The sequence below is a fragment of the Pteropus alecto genome, unplaced genomic scaffold (assembly GCF_000325575.1).
Source record: "Pteropus alecto unplaced genomic scaffold, ASM32557v1 scaffold7, whole genome shotgun sequence".
NCBI lineage: Eukaryota > Metazoa > Chordata > Mammalia > Chiroptera > Pteropodidae > Pteropus > Pteropus alecto.
In genome coordinates this window covers 57212501-57237569 of record NW_006494614.1, presented here as the reverse complement: position 1 = coordinate 57237569, position 25069 = coordinate 57212501, and the positions used below count along the sequence as shown (strand labels likewise).

Below are 25069 nucleotides of genomic sequence, written 5' to 3'. Positions count from 1 at the left end.
CAGAATTATAGAATTCTAATTTCTAAATTAATATGCTGAGATTGGGATTTTGGTTTTATTTTTGGTTTGATTTTTTTATATTATTCTCAAATCTCATAACTGTCCATCAAACATTGAATATTTATACAATTTTAAGATTTTAAATTATGCATATTTTTATCTGTTCAGAAAGTAAAATGTAACATGTTCATTATAAAGTTTAAATGTTAAGTTTTTTATACTGATCATTGAAGGTTTCAATTTTACCTAAACATTAAGTATACTGTAAATATTTACATTCATATAGTAAAACCTGCTTAAAGAATTTTATTTTTTCCAATATATCACCAACTCCTTTTTTTGAAATCTGTGAATTACACACACAAAAGAATAATTGTAGAGTAACTCACAGTTTTGTCTGACATTTACATAGGTGGAGTATGAACAGTTTGCCATCTGCTCCGTCTTAGAGACCTGGTTCCAGTACCACCTGAAAACTAGCTGTGTGATTCCCTATCAGAAAAATGCAGACCAGACTTTTCCCTAAGATTTATTTCATTTGTGTTACTGTGTTGGCTCTGAACCTATAATTGGATAGTGGACAGGATGAGTAAAAATGCTTCGGTATACATGATTGTGGTCGCTTTTAGGTCTGAGATATACCTAGTAAGGTATACAAAATTGGAAAGCCTTCTTGCACAAGCAGGATGAAAAGATAGTTGCTTCAGAGTAAAAAACATCATACTACTTATGTTTCTAAATCTTAAGTTCTTTATATTAAATTATTATTTATTATTTCCTCTAATCTAAAAGTCATTCATGGGTTAAATCAGATGCCACAGTGCTCTAATTTATAGAGCTTTTAGAAGTGGTGACTTGTTTGTAGGGTTTAAGCAGGTTACTTCACTATATGGTACTGCATTGTTCTCAATCAATTCCTACCACATTGCAGTCCTTCAAGTGATTTATTTTCAAAGAATCTGCTTCCTGATATGGTGTCTTGTCTCTTGTCTTTTGCCAAGCTGACATGCATTGTGTAATGGGCATTTCAATAGGTCAAGTGCCAAGGCATTTAAAAGGCAAGATTAGCAGTTATGTGCTTGCATTCCCTATGTGCACTACTTGCTTTGTGTCACAATGGGGTCACAAGTGCATGCTTTAACAGCATTAGTGTTGTAAAAACATTCATCACAGCAGTCAGTGAAGGAAGAACACAAAAGATAATTGGGAAAAAAATGTTTTTGGGGGTGAGCAAATCAAGGAAATTTTGATGCAAATCTCAATCCAAAGATTAAAAGTTCCTCTAAAATGCTTTCTCTTGTTTATATTGATTACCCCGTTGTCAGAAATGTGTTTGCCACAGCTCAGAATATGAAAATGGGTGACAATGTTTCTCATCAGACTTTTTATTAGGCAATGAAATCTGTAAAAAATCTTTTTAAGTGGCTTATGTTTCAGAGGTTCTGTTTGCAGCTTGCTGATAAATGTGTCATCGACTGGGAGATGTAAACACTCAAAACTTGGTTTTGCATTTCACATATAGACCCAAGATATTGTGTGAAAAATACTTTTTGACTTAGAGTGACTGTTAATTGTGACAGATTTCAAAGTTATCTTCTATGCATTTTGGCAAGGTGATTTCTGAAATTAAATTTTAGATTCTGACAAGAGATTTTGTTGAGAGGTTTTGATTAGTAAACAAATTCAGATTTCAAGATTATAAAATAGCTTTCTATCTGCCTTGGGTTTCTTTTGTGGTGGTGGTGAGAAGTGGTTAATTATATTAGATCTCTAATGGGTTACTTGGGGTGGAGGAGAACATTTTGGTCTTCCACAGCAGATAGAAACAATATGTCTAGTAATGTTTTAAACAGTGTAGACTTCCTTCAGCTTTGTCTTTTGGAGCTGTTGCCCCTACCCTTTAACTCTTATCTGTCAGAAACAGGAAGGGTGCTCCAAATTGGATCAGCAGGCAGCAGAGCCCTGGCAGCCACAGCCATACTCTGAAGTTGTACTATGACTAGTAAACAGCTTTAACATTCAACCTTTATCAGAACTCTCAGGCATAGTTTTGTTTTTTTTTTTCTTTCTTTTCCTTCTGTTGTTTCCTAACCTAGCTATAGATCTGAAAACTCCAGGTCCTATGCTATACTTAGCATAGCCTATTTATTTGGGTCTTTGGATTAACTCAGACTCTGCTTCTGTTTCCCATTCAGCCCCTGAATTAATTTAATTCCCTTTGTCTCAGGACTTAGGTGAGTCATCCAGGTACTGGTGCTGCCCAGCCACAGCCCCTCTCTATGCCCATGGTCACTGTAGCTTCCCATCACACATATTGTAGTACAAAACCAGGTATCTTTATGGTCGACTATAGGTAGAGTTTATTTACATAAGAAGTGATGCTCCAGGTACAATTGAGTCTCTCTCTCTTTTTTTCTTTTCTGGTAGTTTTGTTGTATAAAGATGTCATACACACACACACACACACACACACACACACACACACGCACACTGAATTAGTGAATACTGAGCCATTGCTCCCAATTAGGTTCTTGTGAGCCTCTGATCACAATACTTTCATCAACCAATCAATACATAACCTTGTTTAGGTATGTTTCTGTTTTAAGACACCTTATTTAATATATATCATTGAATCATTAACATCGAACTTACAGCCAACAGCACTATAACTCATGCGTGAATGAAGCTTGTCTAACACATGTTTGTTCTCCATAGGGCACATCACAGCCTTCTTGTACTTGGGGGTGATTTTAAACAAATTAAATCACTGACAAAAAGCACAAACATGTTAAAAATGTGGTACTAAATAGACCACAGTAAGGATACTTAATTATAGTGTGGGAGCTGATGCCTTGTTTGACATTAGCTAGGAACATGGGCCTCAAGCGACTCAAATTTCTTGTTGCTCTGTGCATGTCTGCAAATGACCGTGAAAGTGCTGCATGTATTGATTTTGTAGTTAAAAAATTTAGTGAGTAGGTGATTTGCAAATAAAGAATACATGAATAACAAGGCTTAACTGTATCTATTTTTCCTGGGTATGGTGACTGGAAAGGAGGATTCCATGCCTTCTCATGGTTTTAGTCATTATTCCTCACTTATTACTGGTTTCAAACTAACTTGGGGTAGCTTTTCTGTAGGGGAGAGAGATTCTTCTCCATCTTGGTCTGCTTCTCTTCTCATACTTTTCCTTCTTTCACCTCAAGAATAGAGAATACTTTTGATTTGATTGGATAGAATATAATACTTTTATTGGCCCATATTTATTAGTAGGTATGGTTATTTTACTTAAGAGATTGTGTATATACTTCTGTTGAGAAAAAGAGTTAACCATACCAAGTCTGAGACTGCTATCCTCCTTAGAAAGGGTTGCTTGCAAGTTTGGCCATTAGCTGGCATCTGGGAGCTTTCTCTTCTCTTTGCATATTATTTATTTTATATACCTCTCATATAATACCTGGCACACACAAAAAAGTACTTGACATAAAACAAACCTAACTGGCAGGGCAGGATTCAAACATTTTTGATACCTATTGTTAAATATTATTTAAAAACCACCCAAACCCCTAATAGTCCTCATTTGTTTCTCTCTTTTTTCTACTCATCCTCTTTTTCCTATTCATCCTCTTTTTCGACCTGTCTGTTCCCATCTTTTCCTTAAGTGGATTGGTAAATGTGATCTATGTGGGTAGCATTAGCTGTTCTAAGATATTCCTTTTTCTCTTTGTTATCTTTCCTGCATTATTCTTCAGCCCATCTCTTTTCATCAAATCTCATAATTCCAACTGTATCCTACAGAACAGGAGCTTATATTCCCAGGAAAGCAATCTTTATTCCATCAGCAGTTCTTTATTACACTTTTGAAAACTACCATTGACCAGTTTTCCCACCAATATTTGTCTTATTTCAATACATAAGAATCACTATACATGAAAGAGTCAATACGTGATGTAGTGATGCTGATTTGATTGTTCATTAGGTATCATTTTAAGATTATACTTTATCAAGGAGCCTTTAGATTTCTGTCAGAATGAAGGCTGATGATTTGTTTTAACTGACTTCAGAGATTAATGTCTTTCTGGACCTACAGAATTTCAGAATTGACCATATAATGTAGCGGTTACAATTCCTTTTGAGACAAACTCCCTAAATTTTAGAGGCATAATACTTAAGTTAAAATCCCACTGCCACTAATGTGAGCTCTATCTTGGGCAATTAAAATTATTTTTTCTCAGCTTTAGTTTTCTTTTTATTTAAAGAATGAGGGTAACATGAGTTAATAAATATGAAGTATTTAGGAACACAAAGTAAGTACTCAATGCTGTTAAGAACAATGATCATTTTAATAACTAAAGATGAATATAAAAGTCTGGAAGCAGTATGGTATAGCAGGCAAGTATGAATTAAAAGTCCTGGTCCTATGCTTTACTACTTTTGTATCTTTTCGGGCAGGCTTCTGTTCTTCAAATTTCTTCCTTATTAAAATTAAGATAATATATCCATTTTTATCATTCATATGAGAACTAGCAATTATATAATAATAGTGCTTTGAATTATGTCTAACATATAATAGATAAAAAGGTAATTATTATAATTATTATGAAAGAAATTAGGCCAACCTGAATAAATCAGGTAGCAGCTATAGATAATTCGTTACTTTTCCTATATTATGATCTTGTTTATGAAAGTGTGTTTTAAAATATTGCTCTGAGGTGATTATATTTCTAGTACAATTTCAGAGTTATTTGTCTGGTTGCCTGTCACTTCCACTAATTATTAATTTCTTCAATGAGGTGTACTGTTAGGGTCTTAATCATCTTTATATTCCAGTTCCTAGCAAAATATCTGATTCTCAATAGGTTTCAGTAATTGCTAAATTAAATCTAATTCTAATTATGTTGTTATAACTGAGGAGTATAACCAATAGAAAATATTAAGTATTGTTACAGGCACAAACATGAAGAGAACCTTAAAACAGTTGTTCTCAAGAAAGAAAAAAATATTATAAAGAAAGACTAGAAGGAATCTGTTAATTTACATAGATAACAGATAATTTTTTTAGCACTTACACATTGTTTGACTAGTTAAGGAAAAGGTAATATCAGACTTCAAAGCTTAAATATTAATTTTGATTCTTCTTTTTTGTCACTTATGCCACCACATACGCTGAATTTTTCCTTTTTGAAATGTCTTGCATCTGTCCTTTTCTCCTCCCATGGCCCGCATCCCTGCTATAAATACATCATCAGTTTGTTAACGCACTGGCCAAAATGTAGAGTAGGATTAAATTCAAAATTACTCACATTACAAATAGAAATAATTTTTCCATATATATTTGAAAATGTTTTTTATAAAAAATCTCAATATGTACAACTCTTGGCCTTCTTTTTTACTTAATGTCAATGGCCATACTCAAAATTCTTTTAGGCATCAATTAAGGATGCATTTCAATGAAAAATTTCACAGAAACTTCTCACCCCAGTAATCTAAAGCCATTTGAGGAGCAGGAAAGCAGAGTTTTCTTTTGCTTTGCTGGAAAAGCTCTGTTTTTACCAAAGGAAACAAACTCAAAATTCTCACTCTCATTTCTGTCTCGCCTTCATACCTCAATTGAAAACACACTAGTCATGTGAATAACCAGAAAGACTGGCTTGAATGCCATTTCTTCTTTGAACTTTTCTTGATGCTACCACCAGATGCACACACACACACACACACACACACACACACACACCCCACATAATCGGATACATGTGACAATAAGCTACACCAAAAGGAGGAAAAGAGAGGTAAAATAATTCATACAAGGTCATACAGCTAATGAGAAATTGAACCAGGAATCAAATTCATAAAGTCTGACCTCAGATTCCACATATGTTAAAGGTTTTTGCATATCTTTAATGTACCTGATATCAGCTTGTGCCATATTAACCTCACGTGAAGAGTAATTTATCACCTGGCTAAATTTCCTTGTTAGTTTTTAAGTCTATATTGTAGGCAGAATAAGCTCCCTGCTCAAAAAAAAAAAAAGTTTCTGTCCTAATCCCCAGGACCTGTGAATATATTTTCTTACATGGCAAAGGGGCGTTTCAGACATGATTAGAGGTAAGGTCTTTGAGATGGAGTCACAAGGAGTACCAGGTAGGCCCAAACTAATCTCACAGATGTTTAAAAGCGGATAATTTTCCTGGCAGTAATCTGTCAGGGAGAGATGTTACCACAAAAGAATGATTAGAGTAATACAACGCATCTGGCTTTGGAGATGGAGGGAGGCCACAGGACAGCAAATATATACTAAATCCTCACTTAACATTTTTGATAGATTCTTGGTAATTGTGACTTTAAGAGAAACATCAGCTACCAATACCATTTTAGGTTAGCCTAGGCTAATTGATATAAACATTAGCCAAGGCTAATTGATATAAACATGAGTTAAGCTTGTTCAGCATATTTTTGGTCACAAAAACATCCCAAATTTTTAAATAAAGACCCCCCAAACACTTCTAATATTAGATATTGAAATAAATGTGAGCTATACTTACATTTAATAAAGATTTATTAAAACAAGTAAAGTAATTACTTTCCAATCCACTTATCCCAGTTCCGGGTCACGTGGGTGGCCAGAACCTATCCCCGGAGCTCAGGGCGCAAGGCGGAATTCGCCCTGGGCAGGACGCCCTTCCGTTGCAGGGCTCACTCACTTGCACCCACATGCACTCAGACTGGGACAATTTAGACAGGCCAGTTCACCTCACATGCGCATCTTTGAGATGTGGGAGGAAACCAGAGGATGCCAAGAAAACCCACGTAGGTGTGGGAAAAAGGCGCAAATTCCAGATGAACAGTGGCCTGCCTGGGAGTTGAGTTTTTCCTTCATCAGTATAACAGAACGCCATTGAAGGAACTGATGTTATTCGAGGACCCGCTATAGATGACCTCTAGAAGCTAGAAAAGGTAAGTAAATTAACTGTTTTCTAGAGTCTCCACAAATAACACAGCCTTAATGCCGCTGTGATTTTAGCCCAATGAGACCATTATTGGACTTTTGGTTTATTGAATTACAAGATACATTCGTATTATTTATGCCACTATGTCCATGGTAATTTACTGTAGTGACAATAAAAAAGTAATACATTCAGCAACAAAATTCTTTTTGATATTGGAGAAAGGTGAAAAAAAATTTAGTCTTTCTGTCCTCACACACACACGCACTCATGCAAACATATCAATTCTTTACAATTCCTCTGGCAAGTGTTTAAAAATGACATAATCTGATAAGTATTTGTTCAAAAAGTGATAAAAACAGTATTCAAATCTGTCTTGGGGCTTGGTTTTTGAATGTTCCTGGCCTTCCCAAACCCTGTTACATGATCTTTTGTCTATTCTAATAGCTGAACCTGTTTCTCCTTTGATTTAGACTATTTTGATGTCCTGTACTTATTCTTCCAAGGGTGAATTTCTGGTTTTGCTGTTTGATTCCTACATGATTCTCGAGGCACATAACCTTTCTACCTAGCCAAAACATACACATTTCTGAAAATATTTTAGGACCAATTTACAAGTATGTTATTCCCTGGCTCTCTAAGATGACTTCTATTTTAGTGAGAGAAAGTACCCGTTAAATAGATGTTATGATTTGAAAATGAGAGATTATCTCCATCTCTATCTATCTATCTATCTATCTATCTATCTATCTATCTATCTATCTATCTATCTATCATCTTTATGAAAAGAAGCAATACTTCAAGTTCCAGTTAGGGTTTTCAGATCTTCTCAAAGAGAATTGCAACTCTTTTTTCTTCTTATAACTTCTTCATCTTTTCATTTTCTTCCTCAGTCCTTTTGATTTCTTATTTTTTAGACTCCTCTTTGCATTTTTAAATCCATGCAACCCTTTTCAAAAGCACTCAGGCAATTCATTAGAAAAGCCATAAAATTATTCATTTTCTCTGACCCAGAGTGATACTACTGGAAAATAATTTGAGAATCCGATGACATGTGCACCAAGATATTCTTTATAACACTAAACATAATTTATAAGCTAGACAAAACCTGAATGTCTAGTAGTGAGGAACTGGTAAGTCATACATCAACATATTTGAATAATAAGCAATAATGAAATTTATAATTTTGAATCATCTAGTAAGAATTGGATTCAAATTCCAGCTAAATTACCTAAACTACTGAACAGACATGTAAACCTGGGCAAGGTATGATTTGAATACTCAAATGCTTATTCTCATTTTGATAACATGAAGATAAAACAAATACTTAACAGTTATAGGAAAAATCATAACGACTCACTGAATTGTAACGTCTTTGTAATTTATCTTTGAGTGAGGAATTAGAAATCTGCAATCAACACACACACACACACACACACACCAATCAGATTAATATGAAGTTATAAGAACAATTAGATTAATATGAAGTTATAAGAACAATTTCTTACATTACAATTAAGAAAAGAACTCATGAAACAGATTAACATGGGCTATATAGAATTATAATAAGACTTTATTTAAAAGAAGATACCTAAACTATTCTAATATAAACAGCTGAATAATTTGAAAGCCCTTAAAACCTCCAGTGGTTGCCATTAACAATTTTATCTTCATTGTATTGTATGAACTAGCAAATGCTTTTGAAACTAAGCAACACAAAGTAAAAAAAAAACAACTTTTTTTTACTTGCATTTCAGCAGCTTTCCGAGGAGTCTAATCAGAAGGGGAGTGGAACTTTGTTCTACTGACATGCTCTCCAAAATAGCACAGGCTTACAATAGGTGGCCCCATTGAAGCCCTTTTTATGGTGACAAAACTGTTTCTACAAATCAAAGCCCATATAAATAAGGAAAGGGCTATTTTAAAACATTCATAATCAATGCCAGTTGTCAGCCTGCTAGAAACACTGGCTGAAATGACTTGTACCCATCACATATTTATTTCTACAGATAGAGAATTACATATTTGACTTGTTGGAAAGGTTAGATACTAAATATACTCTTTTTTTTTTTTTTTTATAACTAAAACACAGAGGAACAAAAAGTGGCAGCTACTTATTTTTTCCTCTATAACAAAATGTTACTTATAACATTAGAAAAAGAACAGAACCAAAGAAGGATCAATTTATAAAACCTATACTATAAAACAATGCTACAGAATTAAATGCTGATTAGAATTTAATAAAACTGCTAGGTGTCTTGAAATATCAGTCATGTAATTTTGGTACCTTATTGAGAAAACCATGGAATCTCTGTGGTGGTGATTTTATCACAGGTGTTACTGCTACAAAAGTAGTTACCTTGAGCCTCTAGAGAGAGAAAGCAATATTCTCAATTGAAGTGCATTGATATAGGAGGGAATTGCCTTGTGATAAAGAAAAAAAAAGACTTTATATAGATCTCTGTCAGTGACAATGAAAATTCTTTGGGACTTTTATTCAAGATGCTTTGTAAAAAATGATTAAAATATCTTCTGGATTAAAATTTTGCCTTCAAATCAAACCTAGCTAAGTAATTGTTTTGCGTTCTGACATCAGAGTAAAAGCAACCACAGTCATTGTTACTGCTTCTCCAGAATCTTCTACATACCGTTATCCAGATTCCTTTTTCTACTCCTTGTTCTCAGTTTTATTATTTCCAATTCCCAACTAAATTGAATCCACTCCTCAGATGCCATTGCTAGTTTATTTAAAACTTTTTTCTGGTTATGCCCCAAGTTGAGGCTTATAATTCCCAGTATTTGCCCTCTAGTTCCACAGACCCTCTCTGTGTCAGTAAGTGTGCTGCTCCCTATCCCTTGCCTGACTTTTCTCTACTAAGGATCAGAAATTAGACAAGCTAACAAATAAGTCTGACAACTATCGAGAGTTAGAAGAGGAATATTGCTTTATAACTCAGTTTATTAATTGTAATTTCTGGGCATCTGACATTATTCCAGCAATAATTATAAATTTCTATTTATTCTAGATGATAATTAACCAAAATCATAGGACCGATGTGTATAATAGGATGATTTTGTGCTTTTTTTGAAATCCAAACTGGGACTAAGTGAAATGTGACCATCTAAAATTATGTGATCTTGACTTTAGGTGAGTCTTTTCTAGATAAAGGCATTTTCCACAGCTCAATTTTTATTTTTTTAAGTCAATTCCCTTTTAAATGCTTTTTAAAAATAATCTGAACACTACACTTCAGACTTTACAGGAAATGTAGACTATTTTAGTTGAAAGGTACCATATAGGTCAGTGAGTCTTCTCTTTAATTCTCTCTCAGAGATGTAGAGGTCCAGGCGTCAGACCCAGGCAGATTCCAGGAGCAGGAATCGTGTAAGTCTGTCTTTAAAGCATGGCATTGAGAGTGAGAGGACATGTTCAGAGATGATGCTGGAAGTACATCAAGCAGTCAAACTGAAGTACGTATTTGAAAATGCTGAGCAAAAATATAAAATGGGCATAAAGGAACTGAAAAGGCTGAGGATGCCAAGACAGAGCAAATGAGTTTGGATGAGAAGGTGGAAGTGAAATGCCCTGAATACTGTAGCAGAATCACAGGGCCTTTTTATACAGCATGCTTGGCCTTGTGCCGGAATAGGGAGTTGTTAACAGTCCTGAGCCGATTTAAATAAGTATTACTATAGACGCAATACTTAAATTCTCTTTATGGACTTCAAGGTAAATTAGCCATCCAACCTATATGTGAAGAATTACAGTGGCAACCACTTATTTTCTAAGGATGCCAATTTTGGTTTTGGAAAGCTCAGAGTATTGGACAGTTTTTCCTTTTATTGGACCCCAATAACTTCCACCCACCGGTCTTAGTCTTTTATGCCATATATAGCTACAATACAAATGTAATATCAATTGTGCTATTTTTAGAAATTCAACAGGACCCAGAAATTCAAGTAGCAGGATTATCTTGACATACTAATTTAAGGTCTTAATAGCCAAGAAAAATAGAAATGTTATTTTAGTAGAACTGCAGACAGGCTGATATTCACATAATTGTTCTCAACCTTTAAATGTTTTGTAGCATTTTAAACATTCTCTAATAAAATGAAATTCTTCTTAGAAGATAAAATAAAAGCTCTTAATAGGATTATTATTGTGATTGTCAACATGTTTAATGAGCAGGTATTGAGACAGGCATTTAGCCAGATTTTCTGTAGGGGCAGGCCGTTGTTTTCAGTGACCTTCAGAAGTGTACTCAAGACTGTGGCATGTAAGAGCCAAAGGTTGTTTTATGCTTGATGTCCATAACACATTTTGGAGCAGGGGTGTAAAATTTATTATGCTTTCTGAGAAAAATAAAAATGTATTTATCAAGCTCAAAGGAGTCAATTAGTTTAAATTTGTTTTTACTGTTTTGCTAAAATCAAAGAAAGGAAATAATAAAAAGAAAAGTTAAATAATCAAAAAGAAAAAGTCAAATATTTCCACATTTTATCATTTTTATTCAGATACAAGTAGCAAGTACTCACTACCAAATGGCATCATTTACTTGGAAATATTGGCTTGAGGAAAACTGCAAAAGAGATGATTAAAAAATAGCAAGGCAAGCACAGGTGTGTTTTACCTGAGTTAGAAGTAGGGTATACTTTGCATTAGATTACAGTTCTAATAATGGCCTTAATAGACAAATACCAGGGATTTCTGTTGGGACATCTTTTGGAGACTTGAACATCGTTTGAGTTAGAGTGAAGTCAGGCTTTTTGGCTCTACTCAGTTGCCTAAGCCTTTTATAAATGGCTCTGATCCAACAAGCTGTGGTAATCCTCCTTTTCCATGAGGAGTGGCTGGTTTTCTTCAGAGAGCTGCTTTCTCTTGCGATGACGACGTATCAGGATAGTAATCCCTCCCAGCACAGCAGTGAGGACAGACCCCACAACAGCTGCCCCAATGAGCCATGGCCAGATCCGACTTGCTTGTTCTAAGTAGGGCTTAATGTAATCTTGAAAAAAGTCCGGTTCTAAAATAGAAAGACATCCCAATGTTTTTACTGCCATTGTCATCATCACCACCACTACCATCACCATCATCATGCTTAGGTTTTGAATGCCTGCTCTGCTACTTACTAGCTGTAAGAGCTTGGGAAAGTTACACCTAACCTTTCTAAGCTTCAATTTCTTCATCAGGAAAATAGAAAAACAATACCACATTTTTGATATGTTTTAAAGTTTGTAGATAATGTCTGATCTATAAATTGTACAGTGCTGTACAGCTACTGTAACTCTTTTAGCTATTCATGCTGGTATTTGCCTCCATATTTATAAATAATAGGCAAATGTTACTATTTCTTAATTTATCAAGTTTATCTCTGAAGTTCCTCAAATATAAATAATGATTTTAGCTCTTTTACAACTTCCCTTTTCTTCTTTCAGTCTTTTCAGTATAACAGTATGATTTGGGGTCAATTCCACATCTAGGATTTTCATTATTTTTATTATTTAGATATTATTCACAGTTGAACCAAATATTATGCTATCATTTCATTTCTTTTCTTACATTTTTTCCTTGAAGTTAATAATTTATTGTATTCTTCTGCTTGATTTTAAAGTACCCATTACTTATAAGCTACTCTATGATACTCTATATCCATTTTGTAAGACAATGGAAAGAAGAGGGTGCATATATGGCTTAACATTGCCATAATTTATGGCTATGTGACTTAAGTCTTAAGCAAAAGTAATATATGCAACTTTTGGGCAATTCTCTTAAAGGGTGTGCTTTTTCCTTTTTCCTTAGGCAGAATGTGGTTAGTGTCTTGGGGAATCATCATGGACCACGTGGTTCAGGTTAAACCCTAGGTCTTATTGAACTATAAGGAAGGAGCTGCTCTGGTCCCTGAAATTTTGAATTTTTTATCTGACAACATACCAAGACTGTTATATGAGTAACGAATTAACTTACTTAAGCCTTGGATATTTGAACCTAGATCTGCCCTCCATCTCTATCTTCCCACACTTGTTGATGCAGAAACTAGAACCTTTATGATTACTTTCCTTGGCTATAGTTGATTTATACACTGTGCTGGAACTGAGAGTCAGATAGCTCAGGAGCTGATGATACCTTACTTCTGTGAAAGATAGGATGAAGTCAACACACTCCAAGTAGAGACAAGAGTCAAAAAAGAGAGAAAAGGAAGGGGAGAGGGAGAAAGTGGAGGAGGAAGAGGAGAAGGGAGGTAGTCTGTCTTTAGGGCGATTTAGTTGCCTAGTTCTCATTGTCTCAGTCTCAGCTGCATTTCTGCCTTTCCCACAGTTTGAATGCTCATCCTGTTTCTTGAATTTTGTAAACCAATAAATCCCCTTTTATCTAATCTCATTTCTTTGCTCAATTATTTTAAGTTAATTATATACCTACTACAATAAAAGATAGAGTTAAGTACCTTAGGATATTCTGGAGTTACAATTATATGTAAACTTTATATACAATAAAAAAAAGAAATCTACAGACTGAGGAGAAAAGGAATATTTATTTAACAAAATACCTTGGAAGGAATGGGTAGCAACACAAAGTAAAACATAAAATGAGAGTTTCATTTTCACCATAAACTCAATAATGCTCAGAACGATTAAAACATAAATATTACTTTTTCAATTGGGAGAATTTGTTAAAAACTAATTTTATGTTAAAGCCCAGTATTCACTCAAAGAAGATAAAAGTTGAGCTTAATTTAAATCTAAACAATGAAAGCCAATAAAGCTAAAATTAAAAAGAAATTTAAAAATATAATAAATTTTTTTCATCAAACATAAAAGTTATTGCTTTTAATATATTTTAAAATTATTTTGAAAATGAGACTATAAATGCCCAGCTTATATCACTATTAGTCACTTCAATATGTAGTACATTTAAAATGTCTAACAAAATGCACAGTGCATAGAGGTTACATAATAAATATGATTTCCTTTATTTAATTTTTAAAAAAATTAACTCAAATAATAAAAATTTTTAAGCCCTAATGTGACTTTTTGAGTCTCTTCTCCCTTTATTCTTGTAATGGTTTTTGTTTCATTTCAGTAAAAAGGACCCATTTGACACTATGGAAGGAACAATGAGGCGGAACATATGTGTACAAGACACATGGGGACTAAGGAGAACCCTCTCTTCCAAGGAGTAATGGAGAAAGAATTAGTCTGGGATTCCATATTTGCCACTTACTAGCTTTGTGACTTTCATTAGTCACTTTATCTTTCTGTTCTCAATTTACTTACTTATAAAACGGAATAGAAATCATTACTACATAAGATTGTGAAAATCGGCAGAGATAACAATTTATATGCTGATGTCTCGTACATTAGTGTCTGTAGGCAAAAGTCTCTTCTGAGTTTCAAGGCTATTCAACTGCCCCAGAGACGTATTTACCCTGATGTCTCATATCACCCCATTTACATTTCATTATATAACAAAGGAAACCATGATATTCTCTCTATGTCTGGCCCTGCTCCTATTGTTACTATCTCTGAATTGTACCACCATTCATTATTTTCACAGGCCAGAAAGCTTAAATGCATCCTACTATAAAAATTATTTTCTTCTTTCTTCTTCACCTACTATAAAAATTATTTTCTTTCTCACCTAGTATAAAAATTATTTTCCAAGTTCTGTAGATTTTATTTTCCGAATAACATCAAATTCTTTTGTGCTTTCCTCCTCCTTTCCTACCACCACTGCTGCAGTTAAGCCTTCATTTTCCCCTGGACACTTATAATAGTGTTTTCACTGCCTCCCTAAATATGCTTTGCCATTGCTACAAAAACTTCCTACATGCTATAAAACAATAATCTTTCGAAAATTTAAATTTGACCATGATCTGTTTAAAATCCATTAACGTCTTCCATTATTCTAACAATATGGCCAGAATCCATAATAAAAGAGCCTTTTATCAACCAATTAATTCTTCCTGTCATACCTACCAATATCCTCTGAAATGTCACTTCATTGACCCCTAGAGATAGGCACAAATCTAAATAAATGAGTCATTAGGAAAGTAGTTGTTTAAAGTCTTTCTCTGCAATTAGGATGTAAGCTCTGTGAAGACAGAGGATTTGTTGCTTGATGCTGTATCCATAATATCTAAGATAATGCCTCTTCAATGTAGGTATTAAACATACATATATTGAAATCAATCAATCAATCAATAAAGCCACCTAGAAAACACCTAGTGTGATAGAAGATTTGAAATATGGTAAAAATACATATCTAAAAATGACGTGGGTGTTAAGAGGGGTGACATTTTTCTAGCAAGCTTTCCTTTCCTGGTTAAGAGATACCACCCTTTATAATAAATATCACTTGCACTCAAACTGATTCATTCTATACCAGATACCAGTTGGCACTTAGATTGGAAAAGCTTGTTAGATAGCAATTCTGATCTGTAGGGCTCACAGCCAAGGTAGAGAGGGGAAAAATTTATCCTTAGAAAACTTTTCATGTAACTCTAATAAAGAAGTGATTAAAAATGACGATGTATATGTATAAAATGATTCGATATCTGAGAGTTTAACAAGTGAGAAAATAGGATCAGAATTTAGCGAAAGAGAACAGTATTATTCAAAAGCCTGAGCCAATGGAAAATCTGGCATGGTCTAGAATGGAAATCATAATATCCTAAGTAGTGAATCTTTGAAAAACCATAATCAATATGCTGCTTTCTTTATGTACTGTAGATACTTATTTACACAAGGAATGGAAAATGTATTACTTGAGACTGTCCCTCTTTTAACTCACAGGAAGCCCCTTCCCTTACTATACCTCTACTCTTTGCAAAATCTTGTTCTCAGTGATCTTAAGGTTTTCAAAGAACTAATCTTTTTCAGCCATTTTAATATTTTCTCCATTGGCTCTTCATATAAAGCAAAGCAGATCAATCAAACCGAAATCTGTTCAATTAGTGGTCCTCCAAAGGGCGGGAAAAGGTCGATAAAATGCAGCTTCTCTTATTGGCCCTACATCATAGTTCTGCTATGCCACATACTAGCTAGATGTCCTAGGACAAGTAACTTATATTCTTTAAGCCTCTGTTTTCTCATCTATGAAAAGGAAGAGGAAATAATAGTACCTACTTCATATGGTAGTTATGAAGATTTAAGGAAATAATGAACACGACATACTTAGAAGAATTCCTGGCACATAAAAAATACTCAATATGTCTCAGCTATTATGAAAGGATTAACTTTATGTCTTCAATGAATTTCTCCATTGCTCACACTACTCAAACAGGAGACTTTAGCATTCAATAAATGCACAGTCACTTTCACCTCTATTTTTTCTTGTTATTCTTTTAGTTTAGGATCTTCCCTGCCCTTTTCTATCTGTCACCTACCTGCTCATCCTTCAAAGTCTTGTCTTTATATTCAGAATGAACTATTCAGAAGTCTTTGCTTTCTCCTCTATGAAATTTATGACTCTTTTACTACACTTACCACAGCCTTATGTTTCATACTGTCTTGCACAATTTTCTTACTTCCACGCCTAATCTAGACCTTTTTGAGGTCTAGAATTATGTCAGTCATTTGTGTATCACTAAAGTCTAGCATGTGAAGTGGGAAGTTGGTAAATGTCATTCATTTGTTCATTTTGTTTTACTTATCTGTTTATGTTTTTAAGAATTATCAATGAGTATAATGAAACATCAATGTTTGTTGAATACTTCTTATTCCAAGCTATATGTCATTTTACTGTTTTAGGTGTTGACCCTCAGTGTTAGAAGCACAGTGTAGTGCAGTTAGGAGGCCCTCCTAGTGTTGAAATCTGACTCTTCCACATATTGGTGTTTGATGTTGGGAAAGTCACTTAAATTCTCTTATTATCAGTGTCCTTACCTTTTTCTAGAAATAATAGCAGTTAATATACAGTTGATTAATGATGCATGTATGGAATTTACATGTAACAGACTCTCGAGTTAAGGGGAGACATTATTGTCTATTCATTTATCCAGAAGGTACTGACAGTTCTACTCAGATTATTTAAAACTCAGATCTAGGTACAATTCTAGATTTTTATATCACTACCTTAATTACAGTCATAGCAATTATTATTATAATACTTATAGTTATTATTCTATTTGGACTTAAAATCAAAATGTCCACAGTTTTTCTTGGTAATCTGGAAGGAAGTTCTCAAAGATGATTCTGAACTGCTGGATGTTATCTGTGCCATATTGCCCTTTAACACATCACATTCATTTAATTATCACAATATCTCTTTAAGGTATTCCGATCTCAAATTTCAGAATTTAAGAAACTGAGATTCAGGGAATTGAAGAAAAATTTTCCAGGGTCATACAATAGTCAGCAAATAGAGTCATGTCTCAAACCCATTTTTTTTTTTTCTGATTTTAATTCTAGTGCTGTTTCCATGGTTTTCATGTACAAGATGTATATTAAGCAGAATGAATATGAATTTAAAGATTCTTGCAACTTGGTTCATGTAATAAATTACTGATAAGTATTGCAATGCACTTTTCTAATTTAAAGGATTTGGTGATGACATTGTGAAAACATATGGTTTCATATTCTCTCAAACACTTTATTCAGCAATTTATCTGAAAGAAATTGAACTTTACCTGAATCTTGTAGGTAGCTATACTCATAGCCCAGGTCTCTGGATGAAATAAAGAAATCACCATTTCTATAGAGAGGTATAAAAGGAACCATGTAGGATTCCCGGTTATGTCCAATGGGTGCATTGGCTTCTGGATAAACTTCTTGAAGAGGTCGGTGCTTTCGGAGCCACTGTTCAAAAATACTACAGAAGAAAGGATTATTCGTACTCAGAAACATTGCTTATAAAAGAAATATTTGGATTTCTTAAAGTAAAATAACAATACATATCTGACATATCTTAAAATCCCAAGACATGGAAAGATGCCAAATACAGTTTTTATGCTTTGAGAGTATTTTATAAATTCATGCTGTTAGGTTCTGATGAAACTCACTCATTTGAAAGAAATATTAGAGAGTAATGTTGAAAAAGGAATTTCTTAGAAGATGAATGAAACATATGACAAGTTTAGATCCTTCAGAATGCTGTAGAGCAAGGGTAATTATTGGCTGAGTAACAACTGAATCATGGTTGTAAATTCAATGTTTCTTGTCTCCAAGAAAGTTAGGCCAAAGAAAGAATGTACAAAACTAAATTGAAATTTAAATTGGAATTTGGTCAATTTTTTGGCCATGGTTGGGGACTTTCAATTATTTCAACTTCTTGTTATGTTTAATGAAGTATGTGTTTAATGAATCTTGAGGGGAGGAAGAGCTTACCTCCCATGACAGAGGCTAAAAGTACTTATTTGGTTTCCCAACTTCCCCTGAAGCTAGAGTGTGATCACATGATCAATACTCAGTCAATCAGAGACACGCTTTCAAGACTTTGAAACAAGAGATACTGACACACAGAAGCAAGGACAATAGAAAACCGGTCCAGTAGTAGGAGATGGTGGTTGTGATAAAAACATCCCATTTTTAGGGGCAGCAAGGCCAGAGGTACCAGGAAAAGTGTCTGCTGTCCAGGGGTATCCTGTGTTCTACAGCATGATTTGGGCAATGATTTGGCTTCTGCCCTCCTCTCTTGTTCCCACCTGTTCCTAAACATGCTTCTCCATGATTTCCCGACCTATGCAATATCCTCTTAGCAAATTCTTTTTTTGTTTAAATCAACCAAAGTTAGTTTCTGTTCCATTCAATTAAAAACTCTAGAACAATAGCTAAAAAATTAAGGGGTATAAAAGGTCCAGTAAGAATGGAGTAGAAACTCAAGCTATAGGAGAATTTATAGTGGGTCATAAAAAGCATGACAAAGAGAATGGCTTTGTGTTATCCAGCCATATAACCTGTAGGGAAGAACACTAGATCTGGAGTCAGAGAACTCTCCTTGAGGCCTAGCTCTTGAGAGCTCTATGACTCTAAGTAAATCACTTAACCTCTTGGAGACTTAGCCTTGTCATCCTTAAAATGTGAGTAATAATATTTGTTCTATCTGTTTCTGAAAGGATTATCCAATGTGATAATTTTTATGAAAGTATAAACTAAGGAAGTTATTGTTACTTAGTTATAAAATTTAAGCTAGGAGGTAAGAGGTAAGGGCATGGTCAAGAAGGTGGTATCTTAAAAAAAATAATAATGCTTCAAACAAACAAAATTTAAAAAAATATAGGAGAGAGAGAGGAAGCCAGGTGGCAGCAGTGGTGATCATTTTTCCACAATGGAAAACAATTCTATTTGCTTAGAGAATCTGAACTTCAAATACTAGCTGTGGTCAAAGTTGGTTTTTGATTGTTTATTAATTGAGGGATCAGCAGGCCACTGATAAGCACTGAAAATATGGTCCATGAATACTCTCTACATTCTCAGTTAGTAAATATGTTTACCAAGTACCTACTATATGTCAAGTTTTGGAGAAACACAAACCTATGTAAAAACCTGAGCTCTGTGGGTTGTGACAAGGAGAATTTAAAATTTCTTAAGCTGTTTGATTTTCCTTTTTTTTATCTTTAGAATGAGAATAATATTTATGTCATGAAGGTATTGTGAGGATAAATTAAAATAACATAAGTAAGATACATAGCTAAGTACTTGACAGATGGTAAGCAGAAGCTATCATCATTCGTATTCCCTTCCTCCTCCTCATTATCAATGTTATACTGGAAGAACTTTACAATTGGTGAGAGACATGGGACATGCTATAACAGAAATGTCAAAGACGTGTATTTGAGCTAGGTGTTTAAGAATGGTTATTTTGATGAGCAGAAATGGAAAAAAAGAGGATTCAAGAAGATTGTTTTTTCTGTTTTCTTCAACCGAAGTAATTAGAAACTGGCTTAACAAGTAAACCTCAAATTCTATTTAAGTCCTAAAATTTTATGAATTAGTCTTTTTGTTTTAATGTTTACAATGTTCTAGTCACAATAGTATTACTTATTCATTATATATGATTCAGAAAATAAAAACAAGCAAAAAAGAGAACAGGAAAAATCACATGTAATTGCTCCATATTTTTGTTATACCTAGTTTTTGAAATATGTATGTATAAGATTACATATATTTTAACAAAAAAAGATTCATATTATAGACAGTGTTTTACAAGGTAATTTATTTGTACTAAACAATACTTAAATAATATTTAAATATGTTTAAACAATGTTTACCAGTTTTCAAATGGTAAATCTATTTTTAATGGGAGGGAGTCTCTCTGATAATTAATCTCTCCACCTATTAAACTTTGACTGATTTAGAAACAGCCCAGTATACAATGAGCTACCAGACAAGGGCTTGAGGCAAAAATTGCACCTTTGTCAACTGAGAAAAATTACTACTATACTTCAATTTATAAATAACCTTGTTTCTGCCAAGAAATAAAAATTCTTTACTTAGGTAAGACAAGGACATCAATTCTTAGTACCAAAAGATTTAATGGATGAAACCATTAATGTGCTCACCCACCTTATCAACCTTTTAAAATGAAGGTATTAATCTTGATTAAATTCTTTATTGGTGGTTCTCATCTTCAGTTAATTTCATCAAACCATGTCTAGAATGGCTCACATTGGAATACTAATGTTTAACTTAGATAATCACACTGACATTTTGTGGAAAAAAAATTATCCTCTTACCAAAGATTCATTTAAACTGTATTTAGACAGTTTTTTGGAAGTCTGAGCAACAATGAAAGGCACAAAAATAAATTAGGAAAAGGTCAAGATGATCACAGATGGAAACAAGAAGAGATGTGTTTTATACATAAAAGTAACACAGATTTTAGATCTGATGTGTAAAGACCCTAGTCACTCTCATCCTTACAAGAAAAAACTAGACTAATAGAAAATTAATATTTTTTCTTGGAACCATAAGAGAACTGGGGGCATGGGGCAAAAAACTACCTTCACCCATACTGCAGAGATAAGTGCATTCAAAAGAACACAGCTGAGATTTGCTTACCAGGAAGAGAAACAGCTGGACCCATAAACTGGTAGGAAGACTTAAACACTGAAAAATGGCTGGAGGTTGAGCATAGGTACTAGCGATAGTGAGAAACTCCTGGGAGCCACAGTCTTAGGGGAATTCCCACACATTTGGGGGTTTTACCTCCAGCAACTCTACTAAATTTTCACAATGAAGATCTATGATCCTCTCCTGTCTCTGTCAGAGTAGGGAGAGAATGACCAGGGCCTTATCCACAACAAAGTTCTTTTATCCAGGGGAAGTAACTCCCAAAGTTTTATCCCAGGTGAAGGAAGGGAATTCTTCTCAGCCTAGCCTCTTCCAGCCTTTCTGTCTTAACTAAGGGGAAATAAAACAGGCTACACAGGTCAGGGCTTCAAGGAAATAGATTGGGAATGCGGCAACCAAAAAGGGGTGTAGGAGACAGAGAGAGAAAAAAATGGAGTGGAGAAACACCCATGAAGGGTACAGCCTCCAAGATGCTGGCCAACTAAAGGACTGAAATTTAATCAGGATATTTTAGACCTTTTTCCAGTCCCTCATATTTTACCATGATACCAACACAGTGCCAGTGCAGTAACAGTGGATTACAGCTAAAAGAGCTACAAGACAGATGTCTCTGAGGAATAGTATTCAGGAAAACCCCAACCCAAGAGTGGAGATAAAAATAAAGATACTAGGGAAATTTGAAGACTCTGGTACCTATAGGCTACAAAAATCATTAAATACAATCTTTGCTAGTTTAACAAATTCTTACACTAAAGACCTATCTATCTCAGTTCCTATCACCCAGTAAAGCAATCATCAGACTCAACTCATATATGACATGAATTTTGGAGTTATCAGATAAAATATTTAAAAACTGAATATGTTAAGATATAAAAAGTAAACAACATGCAAGAATAGTTGAGCAATACAGACAGAGACATGGAAACTAAGAAGAATCAAAGGAAATGCTAGAAATCAAAAACACTATAATAAAAATAAAAATGCCTTTAACGGGCTCATCAGTAGAATTAACTCAGCTGAGGAAAGAATAAGTGAGCCTGAAGATAGAAACTTCTGAAACTGAAATGTAAAAAGGAAAAAAAAAAGAAAAAAGAATGGAACAGAGTTCAAGAAAACTGGGATAAAAAACACTGGGATAATTTAAAAGGGGTAGCATCCATGTAATTGGAATAAGAAGAGTAAATAGAGCAGAAAAAATCTCTAATAAAAGGAACCAGATGACCCAATTGAAATAGATCTCAATAGCTAAAAGTAAAATAATTTGAGCCGCAGAATAAAGTAGTATTAGATCATAACCTAAAGTATAAAATAAATATGAATGAGTCCATAATGATATAATTAATGAATAAATAAATGTGGAAATACATAAATATACCATACAGGAGAATTTCAAACAATAATGTACATAAAGCAGGTGGCATTTAACACCCTACTCCTCATGTGGGCTATGCATAGTGACTTTCTTTCAAAGAGTACAGTGGCAAAGTCATTTAACAGTTTGAGAAACCTGATAAATACTACTTTAGTTGAGGTTAACATCGACAATGGTATATCATGTTGACAGTATGCACCTTTGATATGATATAAAGAGAATGATGCTTTTATCTCTGTTATCTTCCTTCCCAAAATGCATAACTCTAGCCTAAACATGAGAAAAACAACGGCTAAATCTCAATATTGAGGCATTCTACAAAACATCTGTGTGGTACTTCTCAAAGCTGTCAAGGTCTTCAAAAACAAGGAAAGTCTGAAAGTTGTCATAGCCAAGTGCAGCCTCTGGGAAAGTCTTTGATGGTGTATTAAATAAAGAGCTGAAGAATGCGTATTTAGTGAAATGGCAGAGATGTTTCTGAAGACTAGAATAGAATTTGAAAAGGACTTTTGATGAGATGTAATGTGGTATACTGGATGGGATACCCACTAAAAAAGATATTTGGTAACTGCTAAATAATCCTAAAAAATTATGGACTTTGGTTAATGATAATGTATTGGTATTGTTTCATTAATTGTGCCAAGAGCTCCACACTAACATAAGATGTTAAAAATAGGGGAAGATAGATGTGGGGTGTATGGGAACTCTGGTCTATCTTTGCAGCATTTTTGTAAATAGACAACTATTCTAAAATAAAACAACCACTAACAAAGAAGCTTTAATTTAGTTAGATATTTAGGAACTGATTTGCTTTATACATTCACCACCACTACCACAATAAAAAAATGTAACATAAAGAACACTTATTTATTTATTTATTCATCTAATACAGAAATAGAGGAGTATGTATACTCTGAGCATCTCTAATAAACTGTCTCTGTACAAGGTATTGGTGAAGTTCCTTGTCCTGTGGCACTTAGAATCTAATGATAGAGATAGATAGTAACCAGACAGCTTAGAAATAAATTTATATTTTCAGACTGCCAAATATTATGAAAGAAAGCAACATGATAACAAGATTTTATGGGGAGACCTCATTTAGTCTGCAGCCTCTGGGAAAATCTTTGATGGTATATTACATAAAGAGCTGAAGAATGCATATTTAGTGAAATGGCAGAGATGTTTCTGAAGATTAGAATAGAATTTGAAAAGGATTTTTGATGAGATGTACATAGCAAGTTCAAGGAACTAAAATATGGCCAATATGTCTATGGAGAGGAAAGAGAGAATAGTTCAAAATGAGGCTAGAGAGGTAAATGGGGCCCAAATAGTGAAGGGTAGTGGAGACCATGTGAGAAATATTTGTAGTTTTTCTTAAGAGCAATGGAAGTCACTGTTTGTATCTGGGGTGGTGAGTGACAACATGAATAGATCATCATTTTTAAAAAACTATATTATTAAACATCCATTCAAATACAAAAAAAAAAACTTCATAGATTGCATTATGGAGAAGGGGCGATGGATAGTTAGTTGATGTGCAAGAAGCAAGGAATGAAGAAGTAAGTGAGAAAACTATGTCTAGGCATAAAGATGATGTGTGGCTATCCAGGTAGTACAACTGAAAGATGAGATGTCACAGAAGACCCCACGTTTTCTGGCTTATGCTGCAGGACAAGATATTTTTATTTCCAAAGATGTAGATCACTGGAGAAGTGTAGCACAAAGAAAGAATGTTAATATGAGTTTTGATATGCTATGCTTGAAAGAGATGCTTTTGAAACATTCCAATGGGGATGTCAGGTGGACAGCTGGATTTTTGGGTCTGGATTTCAGAGCAAGATTTACTCTGGAAATATAAATTAAGACACCGTAAGACTGTAGTGAGTAAGCAAAGTTATAAGAGTTGTGAGACAATGAAAATATAAAAGAATCTGGGGTTATTTTTCTCAAATGTCATCTTTCTGAAAGGTCAGGGCAGATGAAGTAATCACACTGTTTTTGAAAACCACCTCTTTATATGCCTCCACCCATCCAGTTAAAGTTCTAGTCACTCAAAATTTATTGAGTGGTCTCCTATCTTTTCACTTTTTGTATTATTTGTTTCTTCCATGTAGCCCTAGTTTTGAAACATTTACCTATTGAAACAAACCTTAATTATTAAATGGTAATAAATGTCCTTATTTAAACTTAATCAGAGGAATCTCTCTAAGCCTCAGTGTATTCATGCTATCTACTTAACATAGTTATGAGAAAAATTAAATAAGGAAGTGAAAAGCAGAATAATAACATTTAAGGATAAAATGAGAAAATAGTCATAAAGTGCTTGGCCTCGTTTCTGAAAAGCAATAGTTTACATTTTCTTTTCTTCCAAATCTCTCATTTTACAGATGAAAAAATTCTTAATATCACAGAGAGTTAGTTGCACAATCAAGATTGGAATTAAGTGGTCTTAACTGCCACTCTTGGTAATTATAGTGAATACCCTCACCCTCCGTGTGCTTACACAGGGTGATGGGAATATTTCTGCAGTTGTGAGAATACAGGTGCTTCTACCAAGATCTGATGTGCAGATTATATATAAGGCAATTTGGAAGGGGTTCTGCTTGACTTTCATCTTGAAATGAAAATCATTCAGTATATGCCTGCATTAATTACACAGTTATCACCCTAAGCACTCCTTTGCTCTAAGGACTCACAGGTCTCACAGTTTATACTCAGGGAGCAGAAATGAGTACATTACAACAAG

At 34.1% G+C, this 25069-nt stretch overlaps 1 protein-coding gene across 1 annotated transcript in view; it reads right to left on the bottom strand.

Annotated features, from left to right (window-relative positions):
- Window positions 1-11354: 11354 nt before the first annotated feature.
- TYR (tyrosinase) overlaps window positions 11355-25069 on the bottom strand; it is an 85138-nt gene continuing 71423 nt past the window's right edge. Inside the window, exons 4-5 of the mRNA XM_006926703.1 lie at window positions 17570-17751; window positions 11355-11968 (exon numbers count right to left, since the gene is read on the bottom strand). Of these exons, the coding sequence (XP_006926765.1) occupies window positions 11739-11968; window positions 17570-17751 (412 nt within the window). The 3' untranslated portion in view covers window positions 11355-11738. The remainder of the gene's footprint in view (window positions 11969-17569; window positions 17752-25069) is intronic.